This window comes from Oncorhynchus gorbuscha, linkage group LG08, assembly GCF_021184085.1.
Source record: "Oncorhynchus gorbuscha isolate QuinsamMale2020 ecotype Even-year linkage group LG08, OgorEven_v1.0, whole genome shotgun sequence".
NCBI classification, from domain to species: Eukaryota; Metazoa; Chordata; class Actinopteri; order Salmoniformes; family Salmonidae; genus Oncorhynchus; species Oncorhynchus gorbuscha.
In genome coordinates, this window is record NC_060180.1 from 27,553,227 (window position 1) to 27,580,050 (window position 26,824).

The window sequence follows — 26,824 nt, forward strand, 5'->3', positions numbered from 1 at the left end:
CCACAAACGCCAGACTCACTGTGCTCATTCATGAGACAAATCAAGGTAACGTTAATTGCGTCACTTAAGTTAATTTGAGCAAATCCCCTGAAGCGATTTCGGATCCCTTTTTTTGTTCATTTGTAAGACAAAAGAATACTTTTTGCTCTGTCAGTTGCTGCATTGACCTCAAGGTTAGGGTGATGCAGGTGTGTTTTTTCTGGAAATGGCTCTTCCTAAGCCATTTATTCTACTCAGTAACTCTGGCCCAATTTCCTGTGTTCGTGGTCACTTTACTCTCCCATTTCTAGTCACAGCATTTCACAGTAAAAGTCATGTTACATGGTTTTGGATAACGTTTTTTTTCTAAAAGTGGCATATTAAAGTACATGGTTTCAGTAGAGGTACTAAACAGAACCAATGGGTAAAACATACATGTTGCATTATGTTGCATACTATTAACTGTGAAAACAAAGAGGGCAGGCAGAAACATGTTTTTTTTTTTTAAAGCAGGTATTGCTCCGAGTGTTGCTTATGATGTCATTACCTTTGTGTGCATTGTTAAATGGCTATTTAAAGAAAAATACACTATTCATACAGATAAAACGCAATATGCCGCTTGCTTAGTGAAGATGAATGCATAATGACTGCGTGCTCAGCATATTTGTTCTTGAGAGTTTTTTATTCCACTTCCAGATAGCAGAAAAAAATTAATTGAAAGTTAATTTTCATTTTGTGTTCTTCAAGTTATGTAAAACGATAATACATGATTTCAAATGCTTTTGCAATTTCCAGCTCATATAATGTAATATCTAACCCACATAATAACTAACCCACAAGTCTTATTTTTAATTATTGTGAAATTGTATTTATACGCATTCCTTTAAAACAAAAATCAGATTAGAAATGTATGTGTACTTGACCTCATTCCCATAGCTTGAAAAAGTTGCAGTTTAAAAAAAAACTTAGGAAAGTGTTAAATACAGCTAATTAGTGGGCATATTTCTTGCTTGGTACTTGGCAGCTTGAGTATCGGAATTTATCATGAGTTCCAAACTTCAATTAGTGACAGAAATAACATGCATTCATAATTTGATGTGAAGCTTTGTGGTCACCCAAGAGATCCTCTTTTCTTGCTCTGGCTTTTATTTCAAAACAGTCATATGAATCTGAGGTCCTCAATAATTACTCTGAGTTAGACAGATAGCATTAGAACAGATAACCGTTTGTATATGTGCAATGTTGTTGCAAGGGATGTACTGGTTTTCTCCATTTTACTTCCACATCCTTATTATATAGACGATAGACACATCAAGTGCTAATATGGTCTATACAGACACTTTATAGACCATATTAACACTTACTAATTCCTTTGTCTTACTGATTCAGCCTGCAATGGTGTTACATTCTTTGAAAATGATCTTGATTCTTCGAAGGTAAGCCATTGATTGCCGTTCAAAACAGTTCTTTATAGCAGTTTTGAGATGACTATTCCCATGCAGTGAACGAGACATAACGACCTTATCGTAACATAGGTTCAAAGCTCATACAGGCTTATAACACGGTAAAAAGCATTATACCTCGTCTTTAAGTAAGACCACACCGTTGGACTGAAAAAGCATGAACAGCCAAACACTGTGCAAACAAATCTTTTCAAAGGAAATGGGGGGTTCATTTGGCTCAAAGACAAAATCTATTTTTGGTGCGATTATTAATTGTGACAGATCCATAATCATTTAATGATTGTTGCATTAGAATAAACGGCATGTCTTTTGTGTTATAATTCTGCGCATCTTGACAAACAAGACCCATTAAACAGCCCTATGGCCTTTTTCAAGAGTGATGATTACGCTAATTAAAACCGCAAAACATCTGTGAGGTGCCGTGGACGTGCCAGAATTAAACAGGTCATTAAATCAGCCGGGGGAAATGTCAACATCCAATACCGCCTGTCGCTCTGAGACTAGTTTACATTCATCAGGAATGAACGTACTGAATATGAAACACAACCAAACTCCTTCAATAGGGAAGGGGCAGCATTGACACAAAACGCAAACAAAATGTTTTTATTTGCCTACAATTTGAGATTGCAGTCCAATTCAAAGGCAATGTTCTGTACATCCATCCATCTATGGATGTGCGTGAGCCTACGAGAGATTCTTCTGTTCTTAGAGACCAGTCTATGGTCAAGATATTTTGAATATTTCCCCTTATCTGTAGCATCTGCGTTGAGACACCGAGATATTTTCCTGGGGTCATATCCCCGAGCTTCTGGAGTTGAGTCTGTTTTTGATATTTGTTTGTTTTTAATCTAGTGATACACCAGCTAGTGATCCCATTGATATGCTATTACAAGGTACACATGTCCCTGTTCACGGCAGAACCTTCACAACAATGCACAACAACTACTTTTCAACCGTTTAATAGGATTGTTGTTATTCCACTCCTGACGACAACAACTGCTCTCCCCCGTAAGTGTTTCAACATGTGCCCGAGGAATTTGTCGATGCATTTCACAACAAATCAACATAGGTCAGAGGCCAAGCTTGGCCTGCAGTAAAAACCCATTGAAAATGACTCCGTAACACGGAGAGAAGGAAACAGGATTTTCCTGCTTTAAAAAAACAGTATCTTCTCCGCTCAAGGCATTATGTTCAAAGAGATTAATAAACGGAGATGCTACTGATACGCTGGCTGCGCCGCTCTAGGCTGTACGCTGGTCATGTTCAATGAAAACACTCGTCTTGCTAACATTTAAATGGCTATATGCAGGCTAACATGTAGCAAAAGCATATTCACAGATGCGAATTGCTTCTAGCCATCGTTTTGAGTCCACTGGTTCAACAGCGTTATGCCAAGGACACAGGATGAGATGATGTACATATAAAAGGGTCTTTCCAAGAGAAGTTCAACATGATCTGAGAACAGGCCAAATGGAATATCACCCTGATAAGAAGCAGTCATTTTCTCTGAGTGTTGGGGGGGGTTGCAATGTTTAAGATATGATCCACAATGACCACACAGTGCTAAGCAGTGCGAGTTCATTGTGAAACCATTGAAAATGACAGAAAGTCGTTTAAGTTATGATCATCCAGAGTGTTTCGATGCTACTCCTGTGGAAGCACTGTGTTGTCATGTCACCAACGCCCAGTGTCAGGAGCCTAACACTTAAGTTCTCTTGATTGAATGACTTGCTTTTAAAAAATGTATTTCCAACACCCACAGTGTTGTGAGCTCAACACTGTCAAGTGTTCTTGATTGAATGACTGTTAAGTTTTAAAATACCAGTTTCCAAAACACAGTGTTGGAAGCCTAACACTGTAAAAAAAAAGAGGGGGAGTTCAATTTAAGGGTCAACTTAAAATGATTATTTGTTAAAGTAGGTGTTCAAACGCTAAGGAGATTTTGCTTAGCCTGCATCCAGACTTTTGAAACAGCGAGGCTTCAGTATTATTGGAAATCAACATAATTAACAATAGTAAATAATGCTTGATAAATTACAAATGGGACATGGTAAAGCAATGTTTTTAGAAGGATTTGTCCAATTTGATCTTAGTTTTAGGCACCAGAAATGAACGGTCGAATGTTGTGTATGAACCCCATTCCAATCTTTTTCTCTGTTCTCAATCAATATGCATTTTTGAAATAATCGCAATCAAAGTGAGGACAATACCCCATATAGAGGACTTTGAGGTGATTAACATTGTTAAACTCTTTCTCACTGAAGGACTGTTAAATAGATGAATTAGCTCATCTTCATATCTGACTGCCTCTCGCACACACAGAGTCCTATACCGTAAGGCTCCAGCGTGGAAATGATTAGCAAGTCTTCGGTCATTCAGACAATCGTCATCTCTATGGTCTCAGAAACTCAATGAAAACATATACTGTAGAGCAAATGTCTTTTTTTTCTCCCCACAGCAAAATGTCCACCCATCAAATAAACAACAGTATCATGTAAAAGTGATTCTGAAAACTATTGCCAATGATAATGACACTACACTAAAAATGACACTTAACACTAAAAAGGCTCAGTACAGTCAAAAACATGCATGTCCTGTGTTTCATACATATTTCCACACTATGAGGTTGGAATAATACTGTGAAATTGTGAAAATATTATGCCCTTTTAGTGTAAGAGCTGATTGAAAAGATCACCTGAGATGTCAGCTTGTTTTGAGGGATGGAGTTGTGGCCTGGCATCACCAGGCAGTGAATTAGTAAATATACCGTAAGAGTTCCAAACCTCTCTGCCAATAACAGTTTGTTTTCAGACCACACCCAGACAGTCCAAGCTAAATTGTTGCTTGAGACTTTGCTATGAAGCCATTTTTGTTTCTTTTAGACACTTTCTATTGAACAAGAATCACAGTAAGGTTCTTAAATGTTACTCAGAAATGAAAAACAGCCGGTTCTCTTGTCTGTGGAATCCATTGTAGTTCTCAGCTTTTTCAGATGCTGAAAGTTTCAAGTTGCCTCGGTCAAGTAAACGTTTTATGAGGATGTTCTGCCCATTTAGTCTTGCAGTGAGTGACTGATTCAGCCTACACAGCAGGACTGTGAGAATAGGATACAGCGTGCACTCCAGCGTGGAGTGGGTGCACAAATGGGTGAACAGCAAACATCCGAGTTGGATAAATCCAGATTGCCTTGGAGCAAAGCAATCATTTTGCATTGTTAACAAAATAATGTAAGGTTATGAATAACGGCAATTAACAGACTTGCTATTTTTCTGCAATGAAATTTGAAATTACAATAATAATTATCGCAATCGGCATGGGGGGGGGTTTGGGTTGGACCAGTTAGGAGATGTCATTGCAGATCAAAATATGATCAGGGTGCAAAGAAACTATAAAAGACTGGCATCAAATCTACTGGGTGCACAACAACATTGTTAATCATCGCTCAGACTCTTTACAGCCACAGAGTAGGCTTCTCAGAAATATCCTGTGCTTCTTGTTTAAGCCGAGGAACAATGGCATCTTTCTCAGCATGGGTGAAGGCCAACACCAAAGCCTCCGTTTCATGTCTCATACCCTCTCTGTTGACACAATTTACAGTTTATGACTGCTCAGAACAGTTTACAGCAGCCAAATTTCATTTTGCACTGGCAAATCCTATCGCACATTATCCTGTACATTGCATTAGGACCCTAATCTCTTCTTTCTCTACCTCCTCAGAAGAAAGGAGCGCCTTCATGATTAACCCACTTTACAGCAATAAATAAACGCATCATCCAGTAATGTACACCAGATTTAATTGGAAGGAAAAAGGCCCAGAAATGCTCAAATCACAGAAATGTAAATGGAAAATAGCACACACAGCAGCCACCATGGAGTGCTCAGGGAATTCATTTGAACAGTCCATAATTCTCATCTTATACAGGCTTTGTTTTTTTATTGTTATTTTTTTGTACAGTATCCTGACATTTCCTCTCAAAATTGAACAGGTACAAACATCTTTTCTAACTAACTTTATTAAATTAACTGAGAAGTTACACAAATCTTTACAAAAAATTGAATTTTCTTTCTCTTCTGGGTTTATGTCACATATATCCCATGTTGCTTTTGGTTTCCCATCTTTGCTTGGCTTCAAACCTGAAACAATATTAAAATACTGATTTAGCAAAAAACCTATTTTGAGTACTTGGAATAAAAATCCTGCAAAATATATTCTCTTTTACAGAAAATACAATTAATTTCTGAATGAAATACACATATTTCCAAGTTCTTGAGAGCTTGAAATGACAGTAAGTTAAGTGTAGTTCTTAAACATTGACATAACACATTTTGCACATATTCTAACCATGACATCCACTGTGACAGTTCAAAATGGCATCTATCTAATTTTACGAGACGGCTACAGAACACACTTTCTCTGTATAGGCGAAAATTAACATGTACGCATACCTGTGCATGAAATAAGTGGGAAAGAAGCTGGCAAGCGAGGCAAATATGCATAATAAAATGTATGTCACTAACAAACTGCGATGTAATGTAAATTAAGGAGATAATTGTGGGGAGGAGAGCAAAAAGACAACACACCCCCAAGCGATTTGAGTCTTCCTTTTCTGGGCTGCCCGAGAAGCCTCCGCTTCCTGTTTGCTTTGCACAAAGTCACGGCAATCGGCGGCTTGAGCGATTTTCACGGCCAGCTATTGAGAGGGAGACAAAGACAAGGCCCATTAGAGGATGTAAATCAGTCTCTCTGGCAAGCAGAGCTCTTCCAACTGATGTGTCAGGGTGGCATCCCATGAGTGCCTCCGGTCCCCGTTTTGTCTCACCCCGACCATGATGCAATGACAGTCATGATGGCATAAAGATCCCTGGGTTAGTGAAGAAAAATAAAACATGGTACATACACATAGACAACTGCTTAACAGTAATAAGACAGTCAACTATTTACCACGAACGTGCAAAAATAATATCATGACCTTTCCTAAATCATTTTAATGTACACTAAAGGAGACCGTGCGCAGTTCTTTAAATGGAAAGTTAAAGGAATGACTGTGACTGCAAGTGGCAAACACATTTTGTTCAAATCCCAGGGAGGAAGTGCATGTATTGTCGAGCAGAATAATCCCAATAACCCCAGTCGCACAGAAGCACGAGAAACAAAAGGAGAAATCCTGTCACTCCCGAGATAGGTTTATTATTCGACCGAAGGCAAAGTTTGATAAACACTTGGAACAAATCACCCTTTCTAAAAATGCATAGAGTACAATCAGGGGAAAGAAAAAAAGTCTTAAGGTAATGAAGGAATGTGCCGCCATTTCTTAACTGGGAAAATATTTTAAAAACCTGCTAGTGATTTTTTTTCTTTCAATTATAATTAAGTGGGATAAACTTTATTAGAAAGACTAAAACTAAAATATCTCCTAATGCATGCTGGGATTAAGCAGGTCAGAGCGAGCAGCCAGGACAAATGTAACTCTAAAGGCTTTTTATCACCATATTTCAGGAACCAAGGGTGTAAAATGTTCTAATTTGGGATACATTAAAAGCCATAAAGGTCTTTCAAAAAGATTAATGGTACTTTGCTTGGATTTAAGATAAGGGCTTCAGCTGGCTGCAAGTACTGGGCTCTGGCTGGGCCCTCGAGGCATTAATCTATACAGTCACTTGGAAGATTTGTAAAGCGTCTGCATAACCTGAAGCTAACATACTATGACAGTTTTCTAATTCCTTGCCATTTTTTATAGGTTTTATAGCCAATAAATTATGTTTTCTAGTCGGAATGCTGGAGAAACGGAAAGTTACAATGGGTGATCATTATGTCGGGAGTAGATTTGCCAGCAGATAATTCTCATCAGGGCGTTTTGAGCACCATGTTTAAGTGGTGTAGTAGGTGCTAAATGCATTCGCTTGGCTGTGGCACACGCTGGGATTGTACATCTGAAGGTTTATTCGATTATTGACAAATCTCAGAAAGGCTCCTGTGTTCACACATTTTCCAAAAACAAAGTAATTGGGTAAAAGGCATAGTTTTGAGAGAAAATACAATGAAATTGGAGGATGCTAAGTGGCTCCTTTTGAAGTTTACACCCAGAGATGTATACTCTTTACAACACAAGGATTACCCACATTAACCTGCTCTCCCGTGTGGATCATCTGAAATGCAAAGGTCTAGAAACCACGCCTTCCTAAACATTCTTCCAAAACCAAAATGAAAACCCTCTTCCAAAACCAAAATTAAAACCCTCACATTCCCCCCTATTCTCTTTCAAATGAAGCCACTGAGCGGTTACTATATTTAAAGCGTTAAAGGTCTTTAATTTTTTATCAGTTCAGTCTACAATCCCTGATTGTCTTTACTGGGGCTCAACATTAATGTCAACCAAGTTACCTAGGCGACAGAACAGATCAAAGAGACAAAAAAGCCCTCAAATGTCTGATTAATCAAGCCTGCAAACAGCTTATTTCTTTTAGCCTGCATGCAAGTATGAAAATGAGATTCCGAGAGCAGTACATTGTGCAGATTTGTTCATTCTTATCTGAACAAAGCCAGCGGCAGCTTATTTCATGGATCACTGGCACTGTCAGCGCTGTGGCGCCGAGCAGGTGACGGCTCCTCTTTCTGTGGCGAGAACAAAATTAGCAAAAAGTCGGCACAAATTAGCCTCTCATATTTTCAGTAATATGACATTATTTTTCATTTACTTTTTTTTGATCCACTTTTCAGGATTTCTCTCCCCCTCCTTCTTGCGTCTTAGTGCCAAATCCTTTCACATCACAAGCCAGAAGAAATGTTTTAAAAAAATGTGCTGCCAGAATAAAAAAATACAAAGCTAGAAAAAAAAGAAAAGAGACATGAGCCTACACAACAGGAAAAAAAACCTCATGTGTTCTTTGTTTAAGGCAGTCACACAAGCCAATCCATGTTTCCTTAAAACCCATATTAAAAGTAGATTTAGTGTCCGATACCATCCGCCCCCCCCCCCCCCCCCAAACCATTGTCTTTCCTTTAAAAGTCTGTCCTGAGCACAGCCTCTGTTTAACACAAGGTTTATTCAAAAGATTAATACTGTGACCTTTGGAAGGTTTGCAGGCAGAATATTCATGCTGCATTATACCGCAGCAGTAGCAGCAGCAGTAGCAGCAGCAGCTGTAGCAGCACCTTAGGGCCACTAGGAGGGTTAAGACAATAGTAACGCTTTCTGTTGTCACTCATGTTTGGGTCATCATAGAGAGTCAAGTGGACCTCCAAATATGGGGCCTCATTATATTATGGCACTTCAGCACAGACCATGTTAAAGACATGGCTGTGATAAGACATGTCCATTGTATGGACACAAAATAGTACTGAGTAACACGAGGTATTGTCATACACACCCCCCCTTGAGCTGACTTGTATGCTACAGCACAGCCTACTTCATGGGCCGCGTGGATGTGTCTTCTGTCAGTGACATCCCTTCCAAAATAATCCAGACATTGGGGGGGGATCATGCCGGTAGTACTACCAGTTTACCAACATGACTGCATACAGTCTTCAGAGTGCGTAGTTATCAGTAACTTCAGTAACTTCTGGATCCCTGGATATCCCAAGATACACAATTACAAACAACAGCAGCTTCAAAAAGACAAAATGGCAGGGAGAGACGATTCAACTTCAAAACACGAATGCTTCTCTATATGGATAAAATGTTCAAGCTGGTATTAAGAATATGAAATAAATGATGGCTTTAAGGGAGAAATGGCCTTAAACCCATTCATAAATGTCCTATCCAGGGAAGCCTCTTCCAATTAAAACGTGTGAGAGGTGGATTAACAGGGGCTATGTGGCTTTGCCTCGCTAAATCACCACCCCGAGCTGCTCCGCTGCGTTTGACGTGTAAACGATTAATGACCAGCCTAATTCCCTTATCACACTACCTTAATGCCTAAATAATGTGGCCTTAGTCAACTTTGGGAAGCAGGGCTATATAAGAATGGAATGAATATCAGATTAGCAGCTCATATGTAATTTCAATCTAATTTCGAAGAATCGAGGTCGGGAGGGAAAAAGGAAAATGGATTTCTAGTCTGAAAAGTCAGATTGTTATACTTCAAATTGATCTTGTTTATGCCACGTAGAAGCATTACTGCGACAATGAAGCATAACGCAGTTTGTCCACTAAATTGCTTTGATGTCATTCAATCTATTTCCAATTATTGGTTGTCCCATCTGTGCAGGTTAAACAAAGAAATGCCTATGCTGATAAGAAGTATTAGGTCGAGTTCAACTCTCTGAAAAAGCCAGGGAGGAAACATGACAGTTAATATTCTGTGTATCTTTGGAAAATATAACATTTGTGATCAAAGAGATAACGGATAACCAAAAGTCTTGACAATGATTTGAGTGAAGTCGGGCTCAAATGGAATGCATAGGCCTAAAGCTTCACCTCTACGAGTGTTAGATTATGCGGATGTGCTCTTATTTCACTGTGAGCCAAATGGTGTGTAGGGCCATGCAATAGAATATAGCTAGAAGCTACCTTAACCCAACACCTAGCTACTGTTCACCATCAAGAGGTTCAGAGTCGTCGTCGTCCCCCCCCCCCCGGCTTAACGGCTACAAAGGGTTGGGATGACAATCCCATGACCCAAGTCTGAGACCAGGTCAATGCAACACATGATTTTGCAAATTGGTGTCAGGTCATCGAAAGTGTGCCCAGGCATTAGGAACTTGATATGGAGAAGGGTAGAAGTATAGTGTAGCAACTTTAACCCAACGCCTATCAACTTCGTCAAGAGGTTTGGATCCCTTGGTAAGCTAAAAGGTTGTTGGCCGCTGGAACCCGGTTGAGTCCTGCACGGGGGTGAAACTTGGTCAATAGGAATGTAACGATTCACCGATATGTATCGGTCCCCGGTTCAAATGTTTAAGATATGAGTGCCTCATTTATTTAGTTATTTAACCTTTATTTAACTAGGCACGTCAGTTAGGAACAAATTCTTATTCACAATGACGGCCTACCAAAAGGCAAAAGACCTCCTTGCGGGGACGGGGGCTGGGATTAAAAATACGAATAAATTAAATAAAAATATAGGACAAAACACACATCACGACCAGAGAGACAACACAACATAGAGAGACCTAAGACGACAACATAGCATGGCAGCAACACAACATGACAAGGTAGCAGCACAAAACAGGGTACAGACATTATTGGGCAAAGACAACAGGGCAAGAAGGTAGAGACAACAATACATCAAGCAAAGGATCCAGAACTGTCAGTAAGGGTGGCCTTTATTGAGTCTTTGAATGAAGAGACTGAGATAAAACTGTCCCGTTTGAGTGTTTGTTGCAGCTCATTCCAGTACAACTGTGCATGCTGACTAACGAGAGGTATCTCTATTCCTGATCTGGCATATCTGCGCGTCACCATCATTCACATGTTTGTGAAATGGCTTGCACAATATTAGGCTTTATTAGTTGAGTGACAACCAATGTAATTTGCCAGGTTATTTTTTTATCAAATTGCGCTGTTGAAAAGGTGTGAAAAGATGTTTTACCAGAATAAAATGTCCTAAGCTACCGCCGGAGACACAACTCTCATCTAGCTATAGGTAGGATACATGGTGATCGGGGTTTAGCCTAGATTCAATTTTATTTTGATTGTTCAGGTTCACCATCAGTAATAGTTTTGCTTGAAATAATCAGTGTATATGGTAATTTATTTTATATAAAAGGGTCATGTTGACAATTTCATAATGAGGACAACAATCACTTTTTCTACCCGCACTGCATGTGTAACAGTTTAACTTTCAACCGTCGCCCCGACCCAGGCTCAAACCAGGGACCCTCTGCACACATCGACAACTGACACCCACGAATCATTGTTACCCATCGCGGCACAAGAGCCGCGGCCCTTGCAGAGCAAGGGGTACCACTACTTCAAGGTCTCAGAGTGAGTGACGTCACCGATTGAAGCGCTCACCACCTAGCCATTTCACATCGGTTACACTCACCCCCCTTTTGACCTCCTCCTTTTCCGCAGCAACCAGTGATCCGGGTCAACAGCATCAATGTAACAGGATAGCTTTCATCCGTCGCCCCGACCCGGGGGCTCGAACCAGGGACCCTCTGCACACAACATCTAACACCCACGAAGAAATTGTTACCCATCGCAGCACAAGAGCCGCGGCCCTTGCAGGGCAAGGGGAACCACTACTTCAAGGTCTCAGAGTGAGTGACGTCACCGGTTGAAACGTTATTAGCGCGCACACCGCTAACTAGCTAGCCATTTCACATCGGTTACACATGGTCGAAAAGCGGGAGAAGAAGAGTCCATCAAAACGTACAAACTGTCCAACCCACTTGATTATGAGATGGGGTGAAATTCAATGTTAGGCTATAGACTCAGTGGTCATTTTATTAGGTACACTCATCTAGTAACGGTTTGGATCCCCCCTTTGCCTCCAAAACAGCTTGAATTCCTAGGGGCATGGAAACATTGCTCAATTGGTATCAATGGACCCAAGGTGTTCGAGGAAAACAATCCACACACCAATACACCACCAGCCTGTACCATTGACACCAGGAAGAATGGGGCCATGAACTCATGCTGCATAGGCCAAATCCTGACTCTGCATGACGCAATGTCCGGACCAGGCAATGTTCTTCCACTCCTCAATTGTCCAGTCTTGATGATCTCGGTGCCCACTGAAGCCACTTCTTCTTGTTTTTAGCTAATAGAAATGGATCCCAGGGTGATCGTCGGCTACAATAGCCCATCTGTGACAAAAACCAACAAGTTGTGGGTTCCGAGATACCGTTCTGCACACCACTGTTTTCAAGTAATCCTTGACTTAGAGCAGAAATTCTTGTTACGGTTCCACCTCGAAGACTGATGCAGGCTGCGAATACATATTCAGGACTTTGGGGTGGGAACGTTGTGGTGATTTCCACGTGTAGCAGAGAAATCACAAATAGGGCACTGACGCACCGCTCTCAGTGTAACTAGCTAGCATGCTAACCGTAGCTAGCTAATGAATGTTTATGTGAAGACATTTCAGTTAAGACAGGCATTACTGTAAGTCAGGTGAAAATAATTATTTCAGAAATATAAATACCTGCCAAGAGATGAGTCTCAGCTAAAACGTGCCTAAACGAGCCGTTGACATGTTTCCGGGTTGATGTTTTGTCGGACTTTTGCTGTTTGATAATTCCAGTGAAACAGTGTCGGATTCCAGACGTCATTCCTATTTGGAAACGCACACAGACATGATCAAATAGCTACATTCTTTGTTCTCTCTGTTATCATTTCCGCACACTAGCTATACAGTATATCAATACATTATTTAATTGTGACTGCAACTCCGCAGAGACTCCGGCACCGACAGAGATGGCCGCCTCGCTTCGCGTTCCTAGGAAATGTTATTTCTTACATTAGTACCCCAGTTCATCTTAGGTTTCATTACATACAGTCGAGAAGAACTACTGAATATAAGATCAGCGTCAACTCACCATCAGTACGACCAAGAATATGTTTTTCGCGATGCGGATCATGTGTTCTGCCTTGCAAACAGGACAACGGAATGGATCCCATGCAGCGACCCAAAAAAACGACTCCGAAAAAGAGGGAAACGAGGCGGTCTTCTGGTCAGACTCCGGAGACGGGCACACCATGCACCACTCCCCAGCATTCTTCTTGAAAATGTCCAGTCGCTTGACAACAAGGTTGATGAAATCCGAGCAAGGGTAGCATTCCAGAGGGATATCAGAGACTGTAACATTCTTTGCTTCACGGAAACATGGCTCACTGGAGAGACGCTATCCGCTAGCCAACGGGTTTCTCCACGCATCGCGCCGACAGAAACAAACCTCTTTCTGGTAAGAAGAGGGGCGGAGGCGTATGCATTATGGCTAACGAGACATGGTGTGATGAAAGAAACATACAGGAACTCAAATCCTTCTGTTCACCTGATTTAGAATTCCTCACAATCAAATGTAGACCGCATTATCTACCATGAGAATTCTCTTCGATTATAATCACAGCCCTATATACCCCCCCCCCCAAGCAGACACATCGATGGCTCTGAACAAACTTTATTTAACTCTTTGCAAACTGGAAACCATTTATCCGGAGGCTGCATTCATTGTAGCTGGGGATTTTAACAAGGCTAATCTGAAAACAAGACTCCCTAAATTTTATCAGCATATCGATTGCGCAACCAGGGGTGGAAAAACCTTGGATCATTGTTACTCTAACTTCCGCGACGCATATAAGGCCCTGCCCCGCCCCCCTTTCGGAAAAGCTGACCACGACTCCAGTTTGTTGATCCCTGCCTACAGACAGAAACTAAAACAAGAGGCTCCCACGCTGAGGTCTGTCCAACGCTGGTCCGACCAAGCTGACTCCACACTCCAAGACTGCTTCCATCACCTGGACTGGGATATGTTTCGTATTGTGTCAGATAACAATATTGACCAATACGCTGATTCGGTGTGCGAGTTCATTAGAACGTGCGTTGAAGATGTCGTTCCCATAGCAACGATTAAAACATTCCCTAATCAGAAACCGTGGATTGATGGCAGCATTCGCGTGAAACTGAAAGCGCGAACCACTGCTTTTAATCAGGGCAAGGTGTCTGGTAACATGACCGAATACAGACAGTGCAGCTATCCCCTCCGCAAGGCTATCAAACAAGCTAAGCGTCAGTACAGAGACAAAGTAGAATCTCAATTCAACGGCTCAGACACAAGAGGCATGTGGCAGGGTCTACAGTCAATCACGGACTACAAGAAGAAACCCAGCCCATTCACGGACCAGGATGTCTTGCTCCCAGGCAGACTAAATAACTTTTTTGCCCGCTTTGAGGACAATACAGTGCCACTGACACGGCCTGCAACGAAAAAATGCGGTCTCTCCTTCACTGCAGCCGAGGTGAGTAAGACATTTAAACGTGTTAACCCTCGCAAGGCTGCAGGCCCAGACGGCATCCCCAGCCGCGCCCTCAGAGCATGCGCAGACCAGCTGGCCGGTGTGTTTACGGACATATTCAATCAATCCCTATACCAGTCTGCTGTTCCCACATGCTTCAAGAGGGCCACCATTGTTCCTGTTCACAAGAAAGCTAAGGTAACTGAGCTAAACGACTACCGCCCCGTAGCACTCACTTCCGTCATCATGAAGTGCTTTGAGAGACTAGTCAAGGACCATATCACCTCCACCCTACCTGACACCCTAGACCCACTCCAATTTGCTTACCGCCCAAATAGGTCCACAGACGATGCAATCTCAACTACACTGCACACTGCCCTAACCCATCTGGACAAGAGGAATACCTATGTGAGAATGCTGTTCATCGACTACAGCTCGGCATTCAACACCATAGTACCCTCCAAGCTCGTCATCAAGCTCGAGACCCTGGGTCTCGACCCCGCCCTGTGCAACTGGGTACTGGACTTCCTGACGGGCCGCCCCCAGGTGGTGAGGGTAGGCAACAACATCTCCTCCCCGCTCATCCTCAACACTGGGGCCCCACAAGGGTGCGTTCTGAGCCCTCTCCTGTACTCCCTGTTCACCCACGACTGCGTGGCCACGCACGCCTCCAACTCAATCATCAAGTTTGCGGACGACACAACAGTGGTAGGCTTGATTACCAACGACGACGAGACGGCCTACAGGGAGGAGGTGAGGGCCCTCGGAGTGTGGTGTCAGGAAAATAACCTCACACTCAACGTCAACAAAACTAAGGAGATGATTGTGGACTTCAGGAAACAGCAGACGGGAACACCCCCCTATCCACATCGATGGAACAGTAGTGGAGAGGGTAGCAAGTTTTTAGTTCCTCGGCATACACATCACAGACAAACTGAATTGGTCCACTCACACAGACAGCATCGTGAAGAAGGCGCAGCAGCACCTCTTCAACCTCAAAAGAGGCTGAAGAAATTCGGCTTGACACCAAAAGCACACACAAACTTCTACAGATGCACAATCGAGAGCATCCTGGCGGGCTGTATCACCGTCTGGTACGGCAACTGCTCCACCCTCAACCATAAGGCTCTCCAGAGGGTAGTGAGGTCTGCACAACGCATCACCGGGGGCAAACTACCTGCCCTCCAGGACACCTACACCACCCAATGTTACAGGAAGGCCATAAAGATCATCAAGGACATCAACCACCCGAGCCACTGCCTGTTCACCACGCTATCATCCAGAAGGCGAGGTCAGTACAGGTGCATCAAAGCTGGGACCGAGAGACTGAAAAACAGCTTCTATCTCAAGGCCATCAGACTGTTAAACAGCCACCACTAACATTGAGTGGCTGCTGCCAACATACTGACAGACACTGACTCAACTCCAGCCACTTTAACAATGGGAATTGATGGGAAATGATGTAAATATATCACTAGCCACTTTAAACAATGCTACCTTATATAATGTTACTTACCCGACATTATTCATCTCATATGCATACGTATATACTGTACTCTATATCATCGACTGCATCCTTATGTAATACATGTATCACTAGCCACTTTAACTATGCCACTTTGTTTACATACTCATCTCATATGTATATACTGTACTCGATACCATCTACTGTATCTTGCCTATGCTGCTCTGTACCATCACTCATTCATATATCCTTATGTACATATTCTTTATCCCCTTACACCAACTGTGTATAAGACAGTAGTTTTGGAATTGTTAGTTAGATTACTTGTTGGTTATTAATGCATTGTCGGAAATAGAAGCACAAGCATTTCGCTACACTCAAAGTAACATCTGCTAACCATGTGTATGTGACAAATAAAATTAGATTTGATTTGAATGACTATAAGCTCCGGTAATACGGATAGCCTAAATATTGAACGTTTTGGAGGGTGTATGCAAGCAATGGGCGAGTTAGTTTTGTATGGCCAGGTTCCCCGGGTGGGTTGAGAAGTCTCTTTCGGATCAATTAAATGGTAGAAAATAAGCAAAACCCTGCACACCTGGCCATGCTAAATGAATTGGCCTAAAACATTATTGCTCAAAACCATTCCTCTTGTGGCGACGGGGGGAGCGGGGTTCTAAAATGCAATCATATGATGCAATTCGACATTTATAAAATTGTCTTTTTTTATGCAGACTGGCTAAAAAAAATTACTTCCATTAAACAAATTACCCAATGGATTACGATAATTTGCTGGTAAAAAAAAGGGGAGGTGTGAAAAAATTTGTTTGGGCAACATTTTTATTTGCTCCATGGCAAGGCGGCCAAGTGTCGTGGCGTCACTAGTTAACACATCTACTTAACTACCTTTACCTAATATCAGATTTGAAACCTAACTCTCACCATAACTACACTGCTAACCTTAGCCTAACCCTAAATTAAGACCAAAAAGCAAATTTTTGTTTTCATGAATTTGTACAATATAGACAATTTGCACTTTGTGGCTGTTTTATCTCGTGGAAACCCAAGTGTACGGAGAAAAGCTGTTTGGCTCTCAGACGACTCGCAAATAGGAAGAACTTATCAGCAGGTGTTTCTGACTAATAAACATGTCCATGTTGGATGGTGGTCAACATTTAAATGAAACACAGGCCTGAAAAGAAATGTAGGCTAAAAATTATTTGCACGTCATCTCATAGGAAAAGACAAGTAAGACGATGACTTATTGACTTAATGTGCATTCGAAAGTATTCAGACCACTCAACTTTTTCCACATTTTGTTAAGTTACAGCCTTATTCAAAAATGTATTAAATTGTTTTTTGCCCTCATCAATCTACACACAATACCCCATCATTACAAAGCAAAAACAGGTTTGTAGAAATTCCCACATTTATAAAAATGGCACACCTGTATTTGGGGAGTTTCTCACATTATTCTCTGCAGATCCTCTCAAGCTCTGTCAGGTGGGATGGGAAGTGTCGCTGCACAGCTATTTTCAGGTCTGTCCATAGATGTTCCATTCGGGTTCAATTCTGGGCTCTGGCTTGGCCACTCAAGGACATTGAGACTTATCCCGAAGCCACTCATGCGTTGTCTTGGTTGTGTGCTTAGGGTCTTTGTCCTGTTGGAAAGTGAACCTTCACCCCAGTCTGAGGTCCTGAGCACTCTGGAGCAGGATTTCATCAAGGATCTCTGTACTTTGCTCCGTTCATCTTTCCCTCGATACTGACTAGTCTCCCAGTCCCTGACGCTGAAAAACATCCCCACAGCATGATGCTGCCACCACCACCATCATGCGTCACCGTAGGGATGGTACCAGGTTTCCTCCAGACGTGACGCTTGGCATTCAGGCCAAAGAGTTCAATCTTCTTTTTTTGGGGTCTTTAGGTGCCTTTTGGCTCTTAACTCTAAGCGGGCTATCAATTTATTTTACCTTTATTTTACTAGACAATTATTTTTTCATGATTGCCATTTTATTGCCAGTCTGTCATTAATTAATGAAACTGTTTTTATTATATTATTAGCTTATAAAACTGTTGATGGTACATTATTGTAAGTGTGAGTTCAAAGCTTGCTAATAAGCCTTCCCTACTCAGATAATGGAATATGTACAAAGTGGGCAAACTTTCAGACTCTTTTCCAGTCCCTAAAGATGACAGTATCTAGCATCAGATTATTAGGGAACAGAAAAATAGAGACATGCTTTATACCACTGGCTGTTTGGCAGCATCTTCCCAGGAGTGGCTCGCTTTTTGCATGTCATGTAATGCTGTTTGTAGAATTGGCGGCAAGATTACATAAACCTCTGACACGATTGCCCCCTGAACGACAATAATGATCATCTTTATTGAGAGAACATGACAATGCATCTTGAATAGAAAATAATATGGGGAGGATATACAGCTCATGGCTTTGATTAGATAAGCAGTCAAATAGTCTCACCAGACAACCAATGCCAGTAATGCTTTCATGTACTTGGACGTTTTTTTTTTTTTTTACACCTACAGACTAAAGACTATTTGTCATCATGAAATTGTATAATGACCAATAGGGATGTGCATCTTTTCCTATCAAGACGATTTGATACATATCTAGATACATGAGCTCCGATATGATACAGGAACGATACGTTTTATTTTGAAACGTTTCGGTGCGAAATCAAGCTCAGGTGCATCCTGTTTCCATTGATCATCCCTGAGATGTTTCTGCAACTTCATTGGTGTCCTCTTGTGGTAAATTCAATTGATTTTGAAAGGCACAAACCTGTTTATATAAGGTCAGAGCAAAAACCAAGCCATGAGGTCGGAGAAATTGTCTGTAGCGCTCCGAGATTGTGTTGAGGCACAGATCTGAGGAAGGGTACCAAAACATTTATGCAGCATTGAAAGTCCCCAAGAACACAGTGGCCTCCATCATTATTAAATGGAAGAAGTTTGGAGCCACCAAAACTCTTCCTAGAGCTGGTCGCCGGGCCAAACTGAACAATCAGGGGAGAAGGGCCTTGGTCAGGAAGGTGACCAGGGACCCGATGGTCACTCTGACAGAGCTCCAGACTTCCTCTGTGGAGATGGGAGAACCTTCCAGAAGGACATCCATTTCTGCAGCACTTCACCAATCAGGCCTTTATGGTAGAGTGGCCAGACAGAAGCCACTCCTCAGTAAAAGGATTTCCTGAGTCATATTCTCTCAATAAAGATGATCATTATTGTCGTTCAGGGGGCAGTCGTGTCAGAGGTTTATGTAATCTTGCTGCCAATTTGACCAACAGCATTACATGACATGCAAAAAGAGAGCCACTCCTGGGAAGATGCTGCCAAACAGCCAGTGGTATAAAGCATGTCTCTATTTTTCTGTTCCCTAATAATCTGATGCTAGATACTGTCATCTTTAGGGACTGGAAAAGAGTCTGAAAGTTTGCCCGCTTTGTACATATTCCATTATCTTGCCTCTTCTGAGTAGGGAAGGCTTATTAGCAAGCTTTGAACTCACACTTACAATAATGTACCATCAACAGTTTTATAAGCTAATTAGAAAAACAGTTTAATTAATGACTGACTGGCAATAAAATGGCAATCATGAAAAAAGAAACCGAGGGTGCTAAGCTTCCACTACCACCAATTAAGGCCTAATTACAAACAAATTATATATGTGTTTTGCTGTGGGCTTTAATTTTAAAAATGGCTTTAATTAAAAGAGAAAACATGCTAATTAATTAAACAGCACAAAAAATCTACATTGAAAAGTATGCTTTGTCTATCAAGTAATTAATGAAATACAATAATCCAAATGAGATTCCCAAGCATTTGATAAAAGCTTAGTACCCATTTCAAAATTAATGGGTGAAAATTTAATGTGAGTCATACAGAGATACAATAAAAAGTTCATTCTGTGATAAATTGCTTATGGTGCAGGGAAACCGAACAAAGAAAATACTTTCCTTAACTGTTTCTCAGTCGCCCGGGGGCCTAGCATGGGTAGAGGAAGAGAGCCTCGTGTTCTGATGTGGGGCGGGGGACAGCGAAAATCTGATAACGAGTGTTTTCCACAAAAGCAATGCTCATTACATTTGTATTACAAACACGTGGCATCTTAGGTGAAGGTACTGAAAAGGGAGAACACACAAATAACATAAATAACACGAAAACACTTAGTTCGGCTCTTTTGTCTCACCCAACAAAAGCCTTTTTGTGCCACTGTTGTATCACAATACTTAAAACAGTGCTTTCTAAAGGGATGCATGTCAAGGGTGGTTTGGCATTCTTTCGTATAGCTCTAGTTTCATTGAAAATGGTAGAAGTAATGAGATTTCTAATAATCTCAAGCCATTTTGCGGGGTATAAGAAGTAGTGATAACCCTATGCAAGTTAGCAACCATGGCTCTAGATCTCTATCTCCGACCAACAATGATCTAATGTCAAGTGACTATTAAGTTGGTCCTTTACACTTTATTTCGATACTTAGAATCTGGATTGCCACGAGCAGCACCTGTAGATAATCTGGCTTGGATTCCTGTGTTCAACTATCTACGGTATATGTTTCAGAGTGTCATTTCTCTGGGATCTGTACATTCGCCTACCAGTGGTTAGCCAAGGGGCTATGATGAACCATGCAGGCGTTTATTTCCAGAAATGTCATATTCGTTCACTTCTGGAATTCATGAAAAGGACATGCGTGTGCCCCCCCCATTGTGTCAGACTAGAGAGTTTCTGTTTTGAAGTGGTAATGCTCCGCTAATAGCTGTGATCAGTGCTAGGGGGAAACTGGAAGCACTAACATGGTGTGACATTTTTTTTTGTCTTGTATTATTCTCTCTTACTCTATAAAGTACTGCCGCGGAGTATTTCAAAGGAGAGCTTATTGCTTGGTTTGTACAGGAGAGGGAAAATTAGCAAGTGTTGCAGGATGGATGTCCACTGAAGAGGCAGTGATTTACAATAAGCATTGGATTAAGTAGTGCATTGCTATTTAACCTACCTACAGCTATGGTTGGGGGTAATCTGTTAAACTCTTTAAACCATGTGTGTAACGCATTGTGAATGAATCATAGGCATTTATGAACCTGTGCAGGCAGTTATAAGGAGCCACGAGCTGTTATGAGCAGATGCTGTACTACTGAATTTCAGTCGTAGCCGAATACAGCCTTCGTTTCATTTCCAGGAATGCTTTCTGGAATTCATCTTTCAAATAGAGCTGCTGAATCCTATTAACTCTCTTGACAAAAGGGTGTGCGAGTTATATATAGCACTTAATATTATGCTAATTGGGGAAATTAATTACACCATATGTAACCTACAGCTGGGTAAAATAATGTTCAATAATCAAAGGATGGAGTAGCAAGTGCCCTTATTGGAAGACATGCACCACTTAATACACTGTACTAATATTAAAAAGTACTTTAGGGACCAGAAGCTATTCCTAGTATTTTGTGACTTCTATGCCGGCCTTTGAGAAACAACAAGAAAAGAACGGCTCGGCAAAAGATCAACAAACAAAACTGCACGTGAGAAAAGAAGAAACGCTGCCAATCCTACTGGCAAACAACGACTTTCTAAAATGTATAAGGTATTAGGGATGATAACTGAAGGCTTCCTTCGAAACTGTCTCAGTAAGGTACCAGTTAATAATATGAACAGATACCTATGAAGGAAAGCGATTGCTTTGTATCACCTTTTTTTTGTCGGAATTAATACTTAACTTCCAACTTTAAAGAAGAACATAACTTTAAAAATATATATATATTTGAAAAAGGTACTAAAAACAAAAGACTTGCAGCCTCTGGAGAATATATTTAAATATATACTTTAATGAGAACACAATCTCAAAGCAACCGGACAGATTAAAGCGCATGTATCAGAGAATTTGTAAGGAGCCTTCAAAAAAAAGAAAAAAAAGAAAGAAAGGTTTTACCAAATTGTTTTCATATTCAGATTAAAAAGAAGAAAGCAAAGGCAACAAAAAAAATAAACATTAATTGATTGCGCAATTTCAAAACACGGCAGAAACAAACAATTCCCTTATTGGGAAGAACCTTGACAGGCTTTCTTTCAATCTTCAGCCATTTCACCGTGGTTCAAAGAGATACGTATGTGCAATGCTGGTAGATTGAGTATGAAAAGGCTGTGATACATAGTTGTTCACAGTGTACTAGGTTTTCTTTACAAGTAACGCCTTGGGGGACAGACACACCCTCTTGAGTACTTCACAGCTGTCTATTCCTTTTCCGTTCTTTCCGTGTTAAAAACCTATCCCTGCACCAAAAAGCCTGCCATAATGTCTCAAGTGTTACGACCGTAAACAAAATTAAACATATAAGCCATTACATACAGTATCAAATGAGACTCTTCAATAATAACCTTGAAATTGATTCTGGCCCCAGTTGAGAATATTGATGCTCTAAATGTTTTTCACCATAGGACTGTCCTGAATCGACACTCAAACATCATTGCAATGATGTTGAACTCAAGACAGATTAGACATGTGGGTGTAGAATTCTCCGCCTAGATGCACTTTTCTCCAGAGCCTGTTTCATACACCACATGCCATTATTTATCAATAATAAAGGCCACGTAGCCGCCACTTTTAGCCAAAGCGATTTACATGTAGACTTCCAGTTCGAATGCAGGAATTGAAGCTGCAACCTAGGTACTTCCTGCAGCCACTTGTAGCAAACTACACTACTCTCAAGTTGATCCACGTTTTTTCAGATACAGTATATTTGGTCCAACATCCACTAGTGAGACTGAGCAAAACATATTTGAAAAGGGACATTGCAGCAGTAACACAAGTAGGGTTGGAAAACTACCGGTAACTAACAGGTCATTTATACTTGAATAACTTAAAAACAAATATATATTCATAAATAGTTCTAAAATATATATATATATACTTGCAGCCTCTGGAGAATATATATATATATATCTGTGTCCATATTGTCCATGAGTTTCTAATGGATAGACCATATGGTTCAAGAGAAAATATCCTAATGAATTAAAAAACATCGAGACAACACTGACATTATTTTTTAAATTAACTCCGCAACTCTTCCAAATATTGACTTTTTTCACAACTGCCACCAGTTTGGCACCAAAACAACAAAGAAATATCCTTTATATAAAATATATAAAATATATTTTATGCTGAAAGTCATATTAAAATAACCAGTGGCATGCATTAAGCTGATGGTTTACATTTAGGATAATGTTTTACAGCTTTGTCTTTCTATTATGATTTCTTTATTATTTCATATATTTGACATGTGATAAGGCCACACACAGGGCCAGAAATAATTATAGACACCTGTGATAATTTGAAGTACCCCAAAAAGGACACAGTGCTAAAATTCCCTCCAAAACTTGAAAGTTACAACAATTCTGGTAGTTTACTGGTAAACGTTACCAGTAATATACCCTCCCTTTGCCCCCATGAAAAACATTAGTAGGCTTGGGTGGTATACCATATAAAGGGGTATTTGGAAATAGCCACATTTTTCAATACCGTCTAATACATTTGAATTTGTTTAGCTACTTTTTAAGTAAATACCTGCAGTGAACTTGTGCAATATGCTAGGGGACAAAGATCGCGTTCTTCATTTCACCCGTCACATAATTATTTATTATGAAGCTTACCAGTAGTACCCAGTCACGTGGTGTTTGTGTGTGTCACTCACTGTTGTGCAGCACGCCCAGTTGATCTAGTTCGAGTATGGAATTCAAAACAAAGAATTTGCCGGCTAGATATCTCATAACTATTAAGTAAACTGTCTAGAAATGTGCTAAATGCTCTGCAGTTGTGCATTTGATTCGCTAATTTAGTAGCTAGTTCGCTAGATAGCTTTTTCAAAAATTGAGTTTTGCTTGCCGGTAACGCTGAGAATCCCCTCCTGGACCAAGAGCCTTGCTGTGTAATATTTGTTTTGTACGTGCAGAAAACTATGAGTAGCATTTTTGAGTTACGTCTATAACTTTATGAGCTGGGCTGTCTGTCCTGAAAATAGTTTAGGTCAGAGAGTGTATAGAATGTTCATAATGCGATGGTTAGCATTCAATGTGGGATTTTACATGTACTTCTGCCAGTATTACCGAATATCCCGGTATGGCACAAGGTCGGTATGAAGGTGCGATAATCTGGATACCGCCCAAGCCTACACATCCATATCCACTTCTGTACAACATAGTTAACATACTACAGTAGAATTAATGGTGAAATCTCAATCAATGGCCTACTCATTCACAGTACTGTATGAAGTAGGTGGAATTTGTAGGTCAGTTGTCATCAGCTTTCATTATCACATAGAAAACATTTCCATCAGGCTAATAATGGCCTAATAAAAAAACAAGTGATACAGAACAATGAACGCAGTCCGTCTCACCAATTCTGCTGTACGTGATAGCTCCTTCTGATACTTTGTCCTCCCAAAACTTCAGTCAATTCACTGTTCTCATCATGAGGTAAACACAGCTACAGAGTGAGCTATGGCTGCCAGACTGCTGTCAAGCCCATCCTTCATGTTCCTGGCAAGCCACAAGGGAGGTGACAGATAGGCGAAGAACCTCCGCTAATTCTACCCAAATCCACTAGTGCTCTAAGAGGCTTTCTGGAACTACAGGTGCCACGTTCTCATCAACAAAGCAAGTCATTCAATTGTTCTAATCTTTACTTTGACCACTTGCATTATTGTATTTTATAGTCCGTTTTATATTATGCTGGGTACAAGAATCAGCCTTCAACAAACAGTCTGCTTGCATGTAAAAATCAAATCCCTTACTGCCGGTGTCCCTCTTCAACATTTTAAATAGACAACCAGGTTCATGTTTAATAGAGTACGTAAAGCATCACAATTTGCGTGCATGGCCTAACTTTTGTTGAAGTTCAAATGTTTACCTGAACAAAGCTTTAGGTACGGTGCCTTCAGCAAGTATTCACACCCCTTTACTTTTTCCACATGTTGTTGTGTTACAGACTGAATTGAAAACGGATTCAATTTAGATTTTTCCTTCGTCACTGGCCTACACACAATACCCCATAATGTCAACGTGGAATTATGTTTTTCAAAATGTTTACAAATGAATAAAAATGGAAAAGATTCAATCCCTTTGTTATGGCAAGCCTAAATAACTTCAGGAGTAATAATAATAAGTTGCATGAACTCACTCGGTGTGCAATAACAGTGTTTAACAAGATTGTTGAATGACTACATCATCTATGTACCCAACACATACAGATAATTGTAAGGTCCCTCATTCGAGCAGTGAATTTCAAAACACAGATTCAACCAAAAGACCAGGTAGGTTTCTCAATGCCTCACCAAGAAGGGTACCTTTTGGTAGGTGGGTAAAAATAACAATAAACAGACATTGAATATCCCTTTTAGCATGGTGAAGTTATTACATGTTGGATGGTGTATCAATACACCCAGTCACTACAAAGATACAGGCTTCCTTCCTAACTCAGCTGCTGGGGAGGAAGGAAACTGCTCAGGGATTTCACCCTGAAGCATACTTTTGGTTGCATCATGTTATAGGTATGCTTGCAATTAGGGATGCACGATATGTCGGTGAAGAATCATTTACATTTACATTTAAGTCATTTAAGTCAATCGGCCGATATTAGCTAAAAATGCCAACATTGACATCGGTCCGATGTCTAGTTTAACGCTGATGTGCAAAACCGATGTCAAAGATGACGTGCATACCTATATAACGTAGGTACATGTGTTGCTACACGTGCAACACAGCATTCCTAACCTAGCCCACAATGTCTGCTGTGTGGATCGAGCAGTCAACAAGGTGAGCAGTCATTTGAAAGAGTAAGAACATTTCAGCGAGAAAACTGAAAGGTGAAATCCATTAAAGCCAAGAGAATGGAATTCATTCCCCTTGACAATCAGCCGTTCTCTGTCGTGGGTGATGTTGGCTTTCACCGACTGTTCAAGCACCGATACACACTACCAAGTGCGCTATTTTTCAGCTGTTGCCCTACTGGAGTTACACAGTAATAGCATCACTGCTACTAACCTTCACGACTGACATGTTGACCAGTGATATAAGCCCCATGAGCACGCTGAGTCTGACAGCACAGTTAGTTGTCAAGGATTTTGTACTGAGGAAAGTCGTATTTCAGGCTCATGAATGTGCTGGTTGTCATACCGCTGCTACAATTTCAATGGCATTTGAGAACATGTTTGAAGCTTGGAAACACTAGCAAGCTCCATTCGAACAACTGACTAACAGAGCTGAAACTTCACTGCTTGACATGTATGATGAAATCCTGGTTGAGAATGAAACGACTGAACAACGAAACAGCACAAGCAAGTAAGTGAAATAAATAGGTTTTGATTACGGTTGACAACTCCATTGTTTCCTCCTCCCAGAGCGCTAAGAACCTTGGCGTGATCCTGGACAACACCCTGTCGTTCTCAACTAACATCAAGGCGGTGGCCCGTTCCTGTAGGTTCATGCTCTACAACATCCGCAGAGTACGACCCTGCCTCACATAGGAAGCGGCGCAGGTCCTAATCCAGGCACTTGTCATCTCCCGTCTGGATTACTGCAACTCGCTGTTGGCTGGGCTCCCTGCCTGTGCCATTAAACCCCTACAACTCATCCAGAACGCCGCAGCCCGTCTAGTGTTCAACCTTCCCAAGTTCTCTCACGTCACCCCGCTCCTCCGCTCTCTCCACTGGCTTCCAGTTGAAGCTCGCATCCGCTACAAGACCATGGTGCTTGCCTACGGAGCTGTGAGGGGAACGGCACCTCAGTACCTCCAGGCTCTGATCAGGCCCTACACCCAAATAAGGGCACTGCGTTCATCCACCTCTGGCCTGCTCGCCTCCCTACCACTGAGGAAGTACAGTTCCCGCTCAGCCCAGTCAAAACTGTTCGCTGCTCTGGCTCCCCAATGGTGGAACAAACTCCCTCACGACGCCAGGACAGCGGAGTCAATCACCACCTTCCGGAGACACCTGAAACCCCACCTC

At 41.2% G+C, this 26,824-nt stretch overlaps 1 protein-coding gene across 1 annotated transcript in view; it reads right to left on the reverse strand.

Annotated features, from left to right (window-relative positions):
• Positions 1-5,214: 5,214 nt before the first annotated feature.
• The window catches only part of LOC124041435 (protein FAM204A-like), a 37,242-nt gene continuing 15,632 nt past the window's right edge, over positions 5,215-26,824 (reverse strand). Inside the window, exons 6-7 of the mRNA XM_046359012.1 lie at positions 6,024-6,133; positions 5,215-5,576 (exon numbers count right to left, since the gene is read on the reverse strand). Of these exons, the coding sequence (XP_046214968.1) occupies positions 5,525-5,576; positions 6,024-6,133 (162 nt within the window). The 3' untranslated portion in view covers positions 5,215-5,524. The remainder of the gene's footprint in view (positions 5,577-6,023; positions 6,134-26,824) is intronic.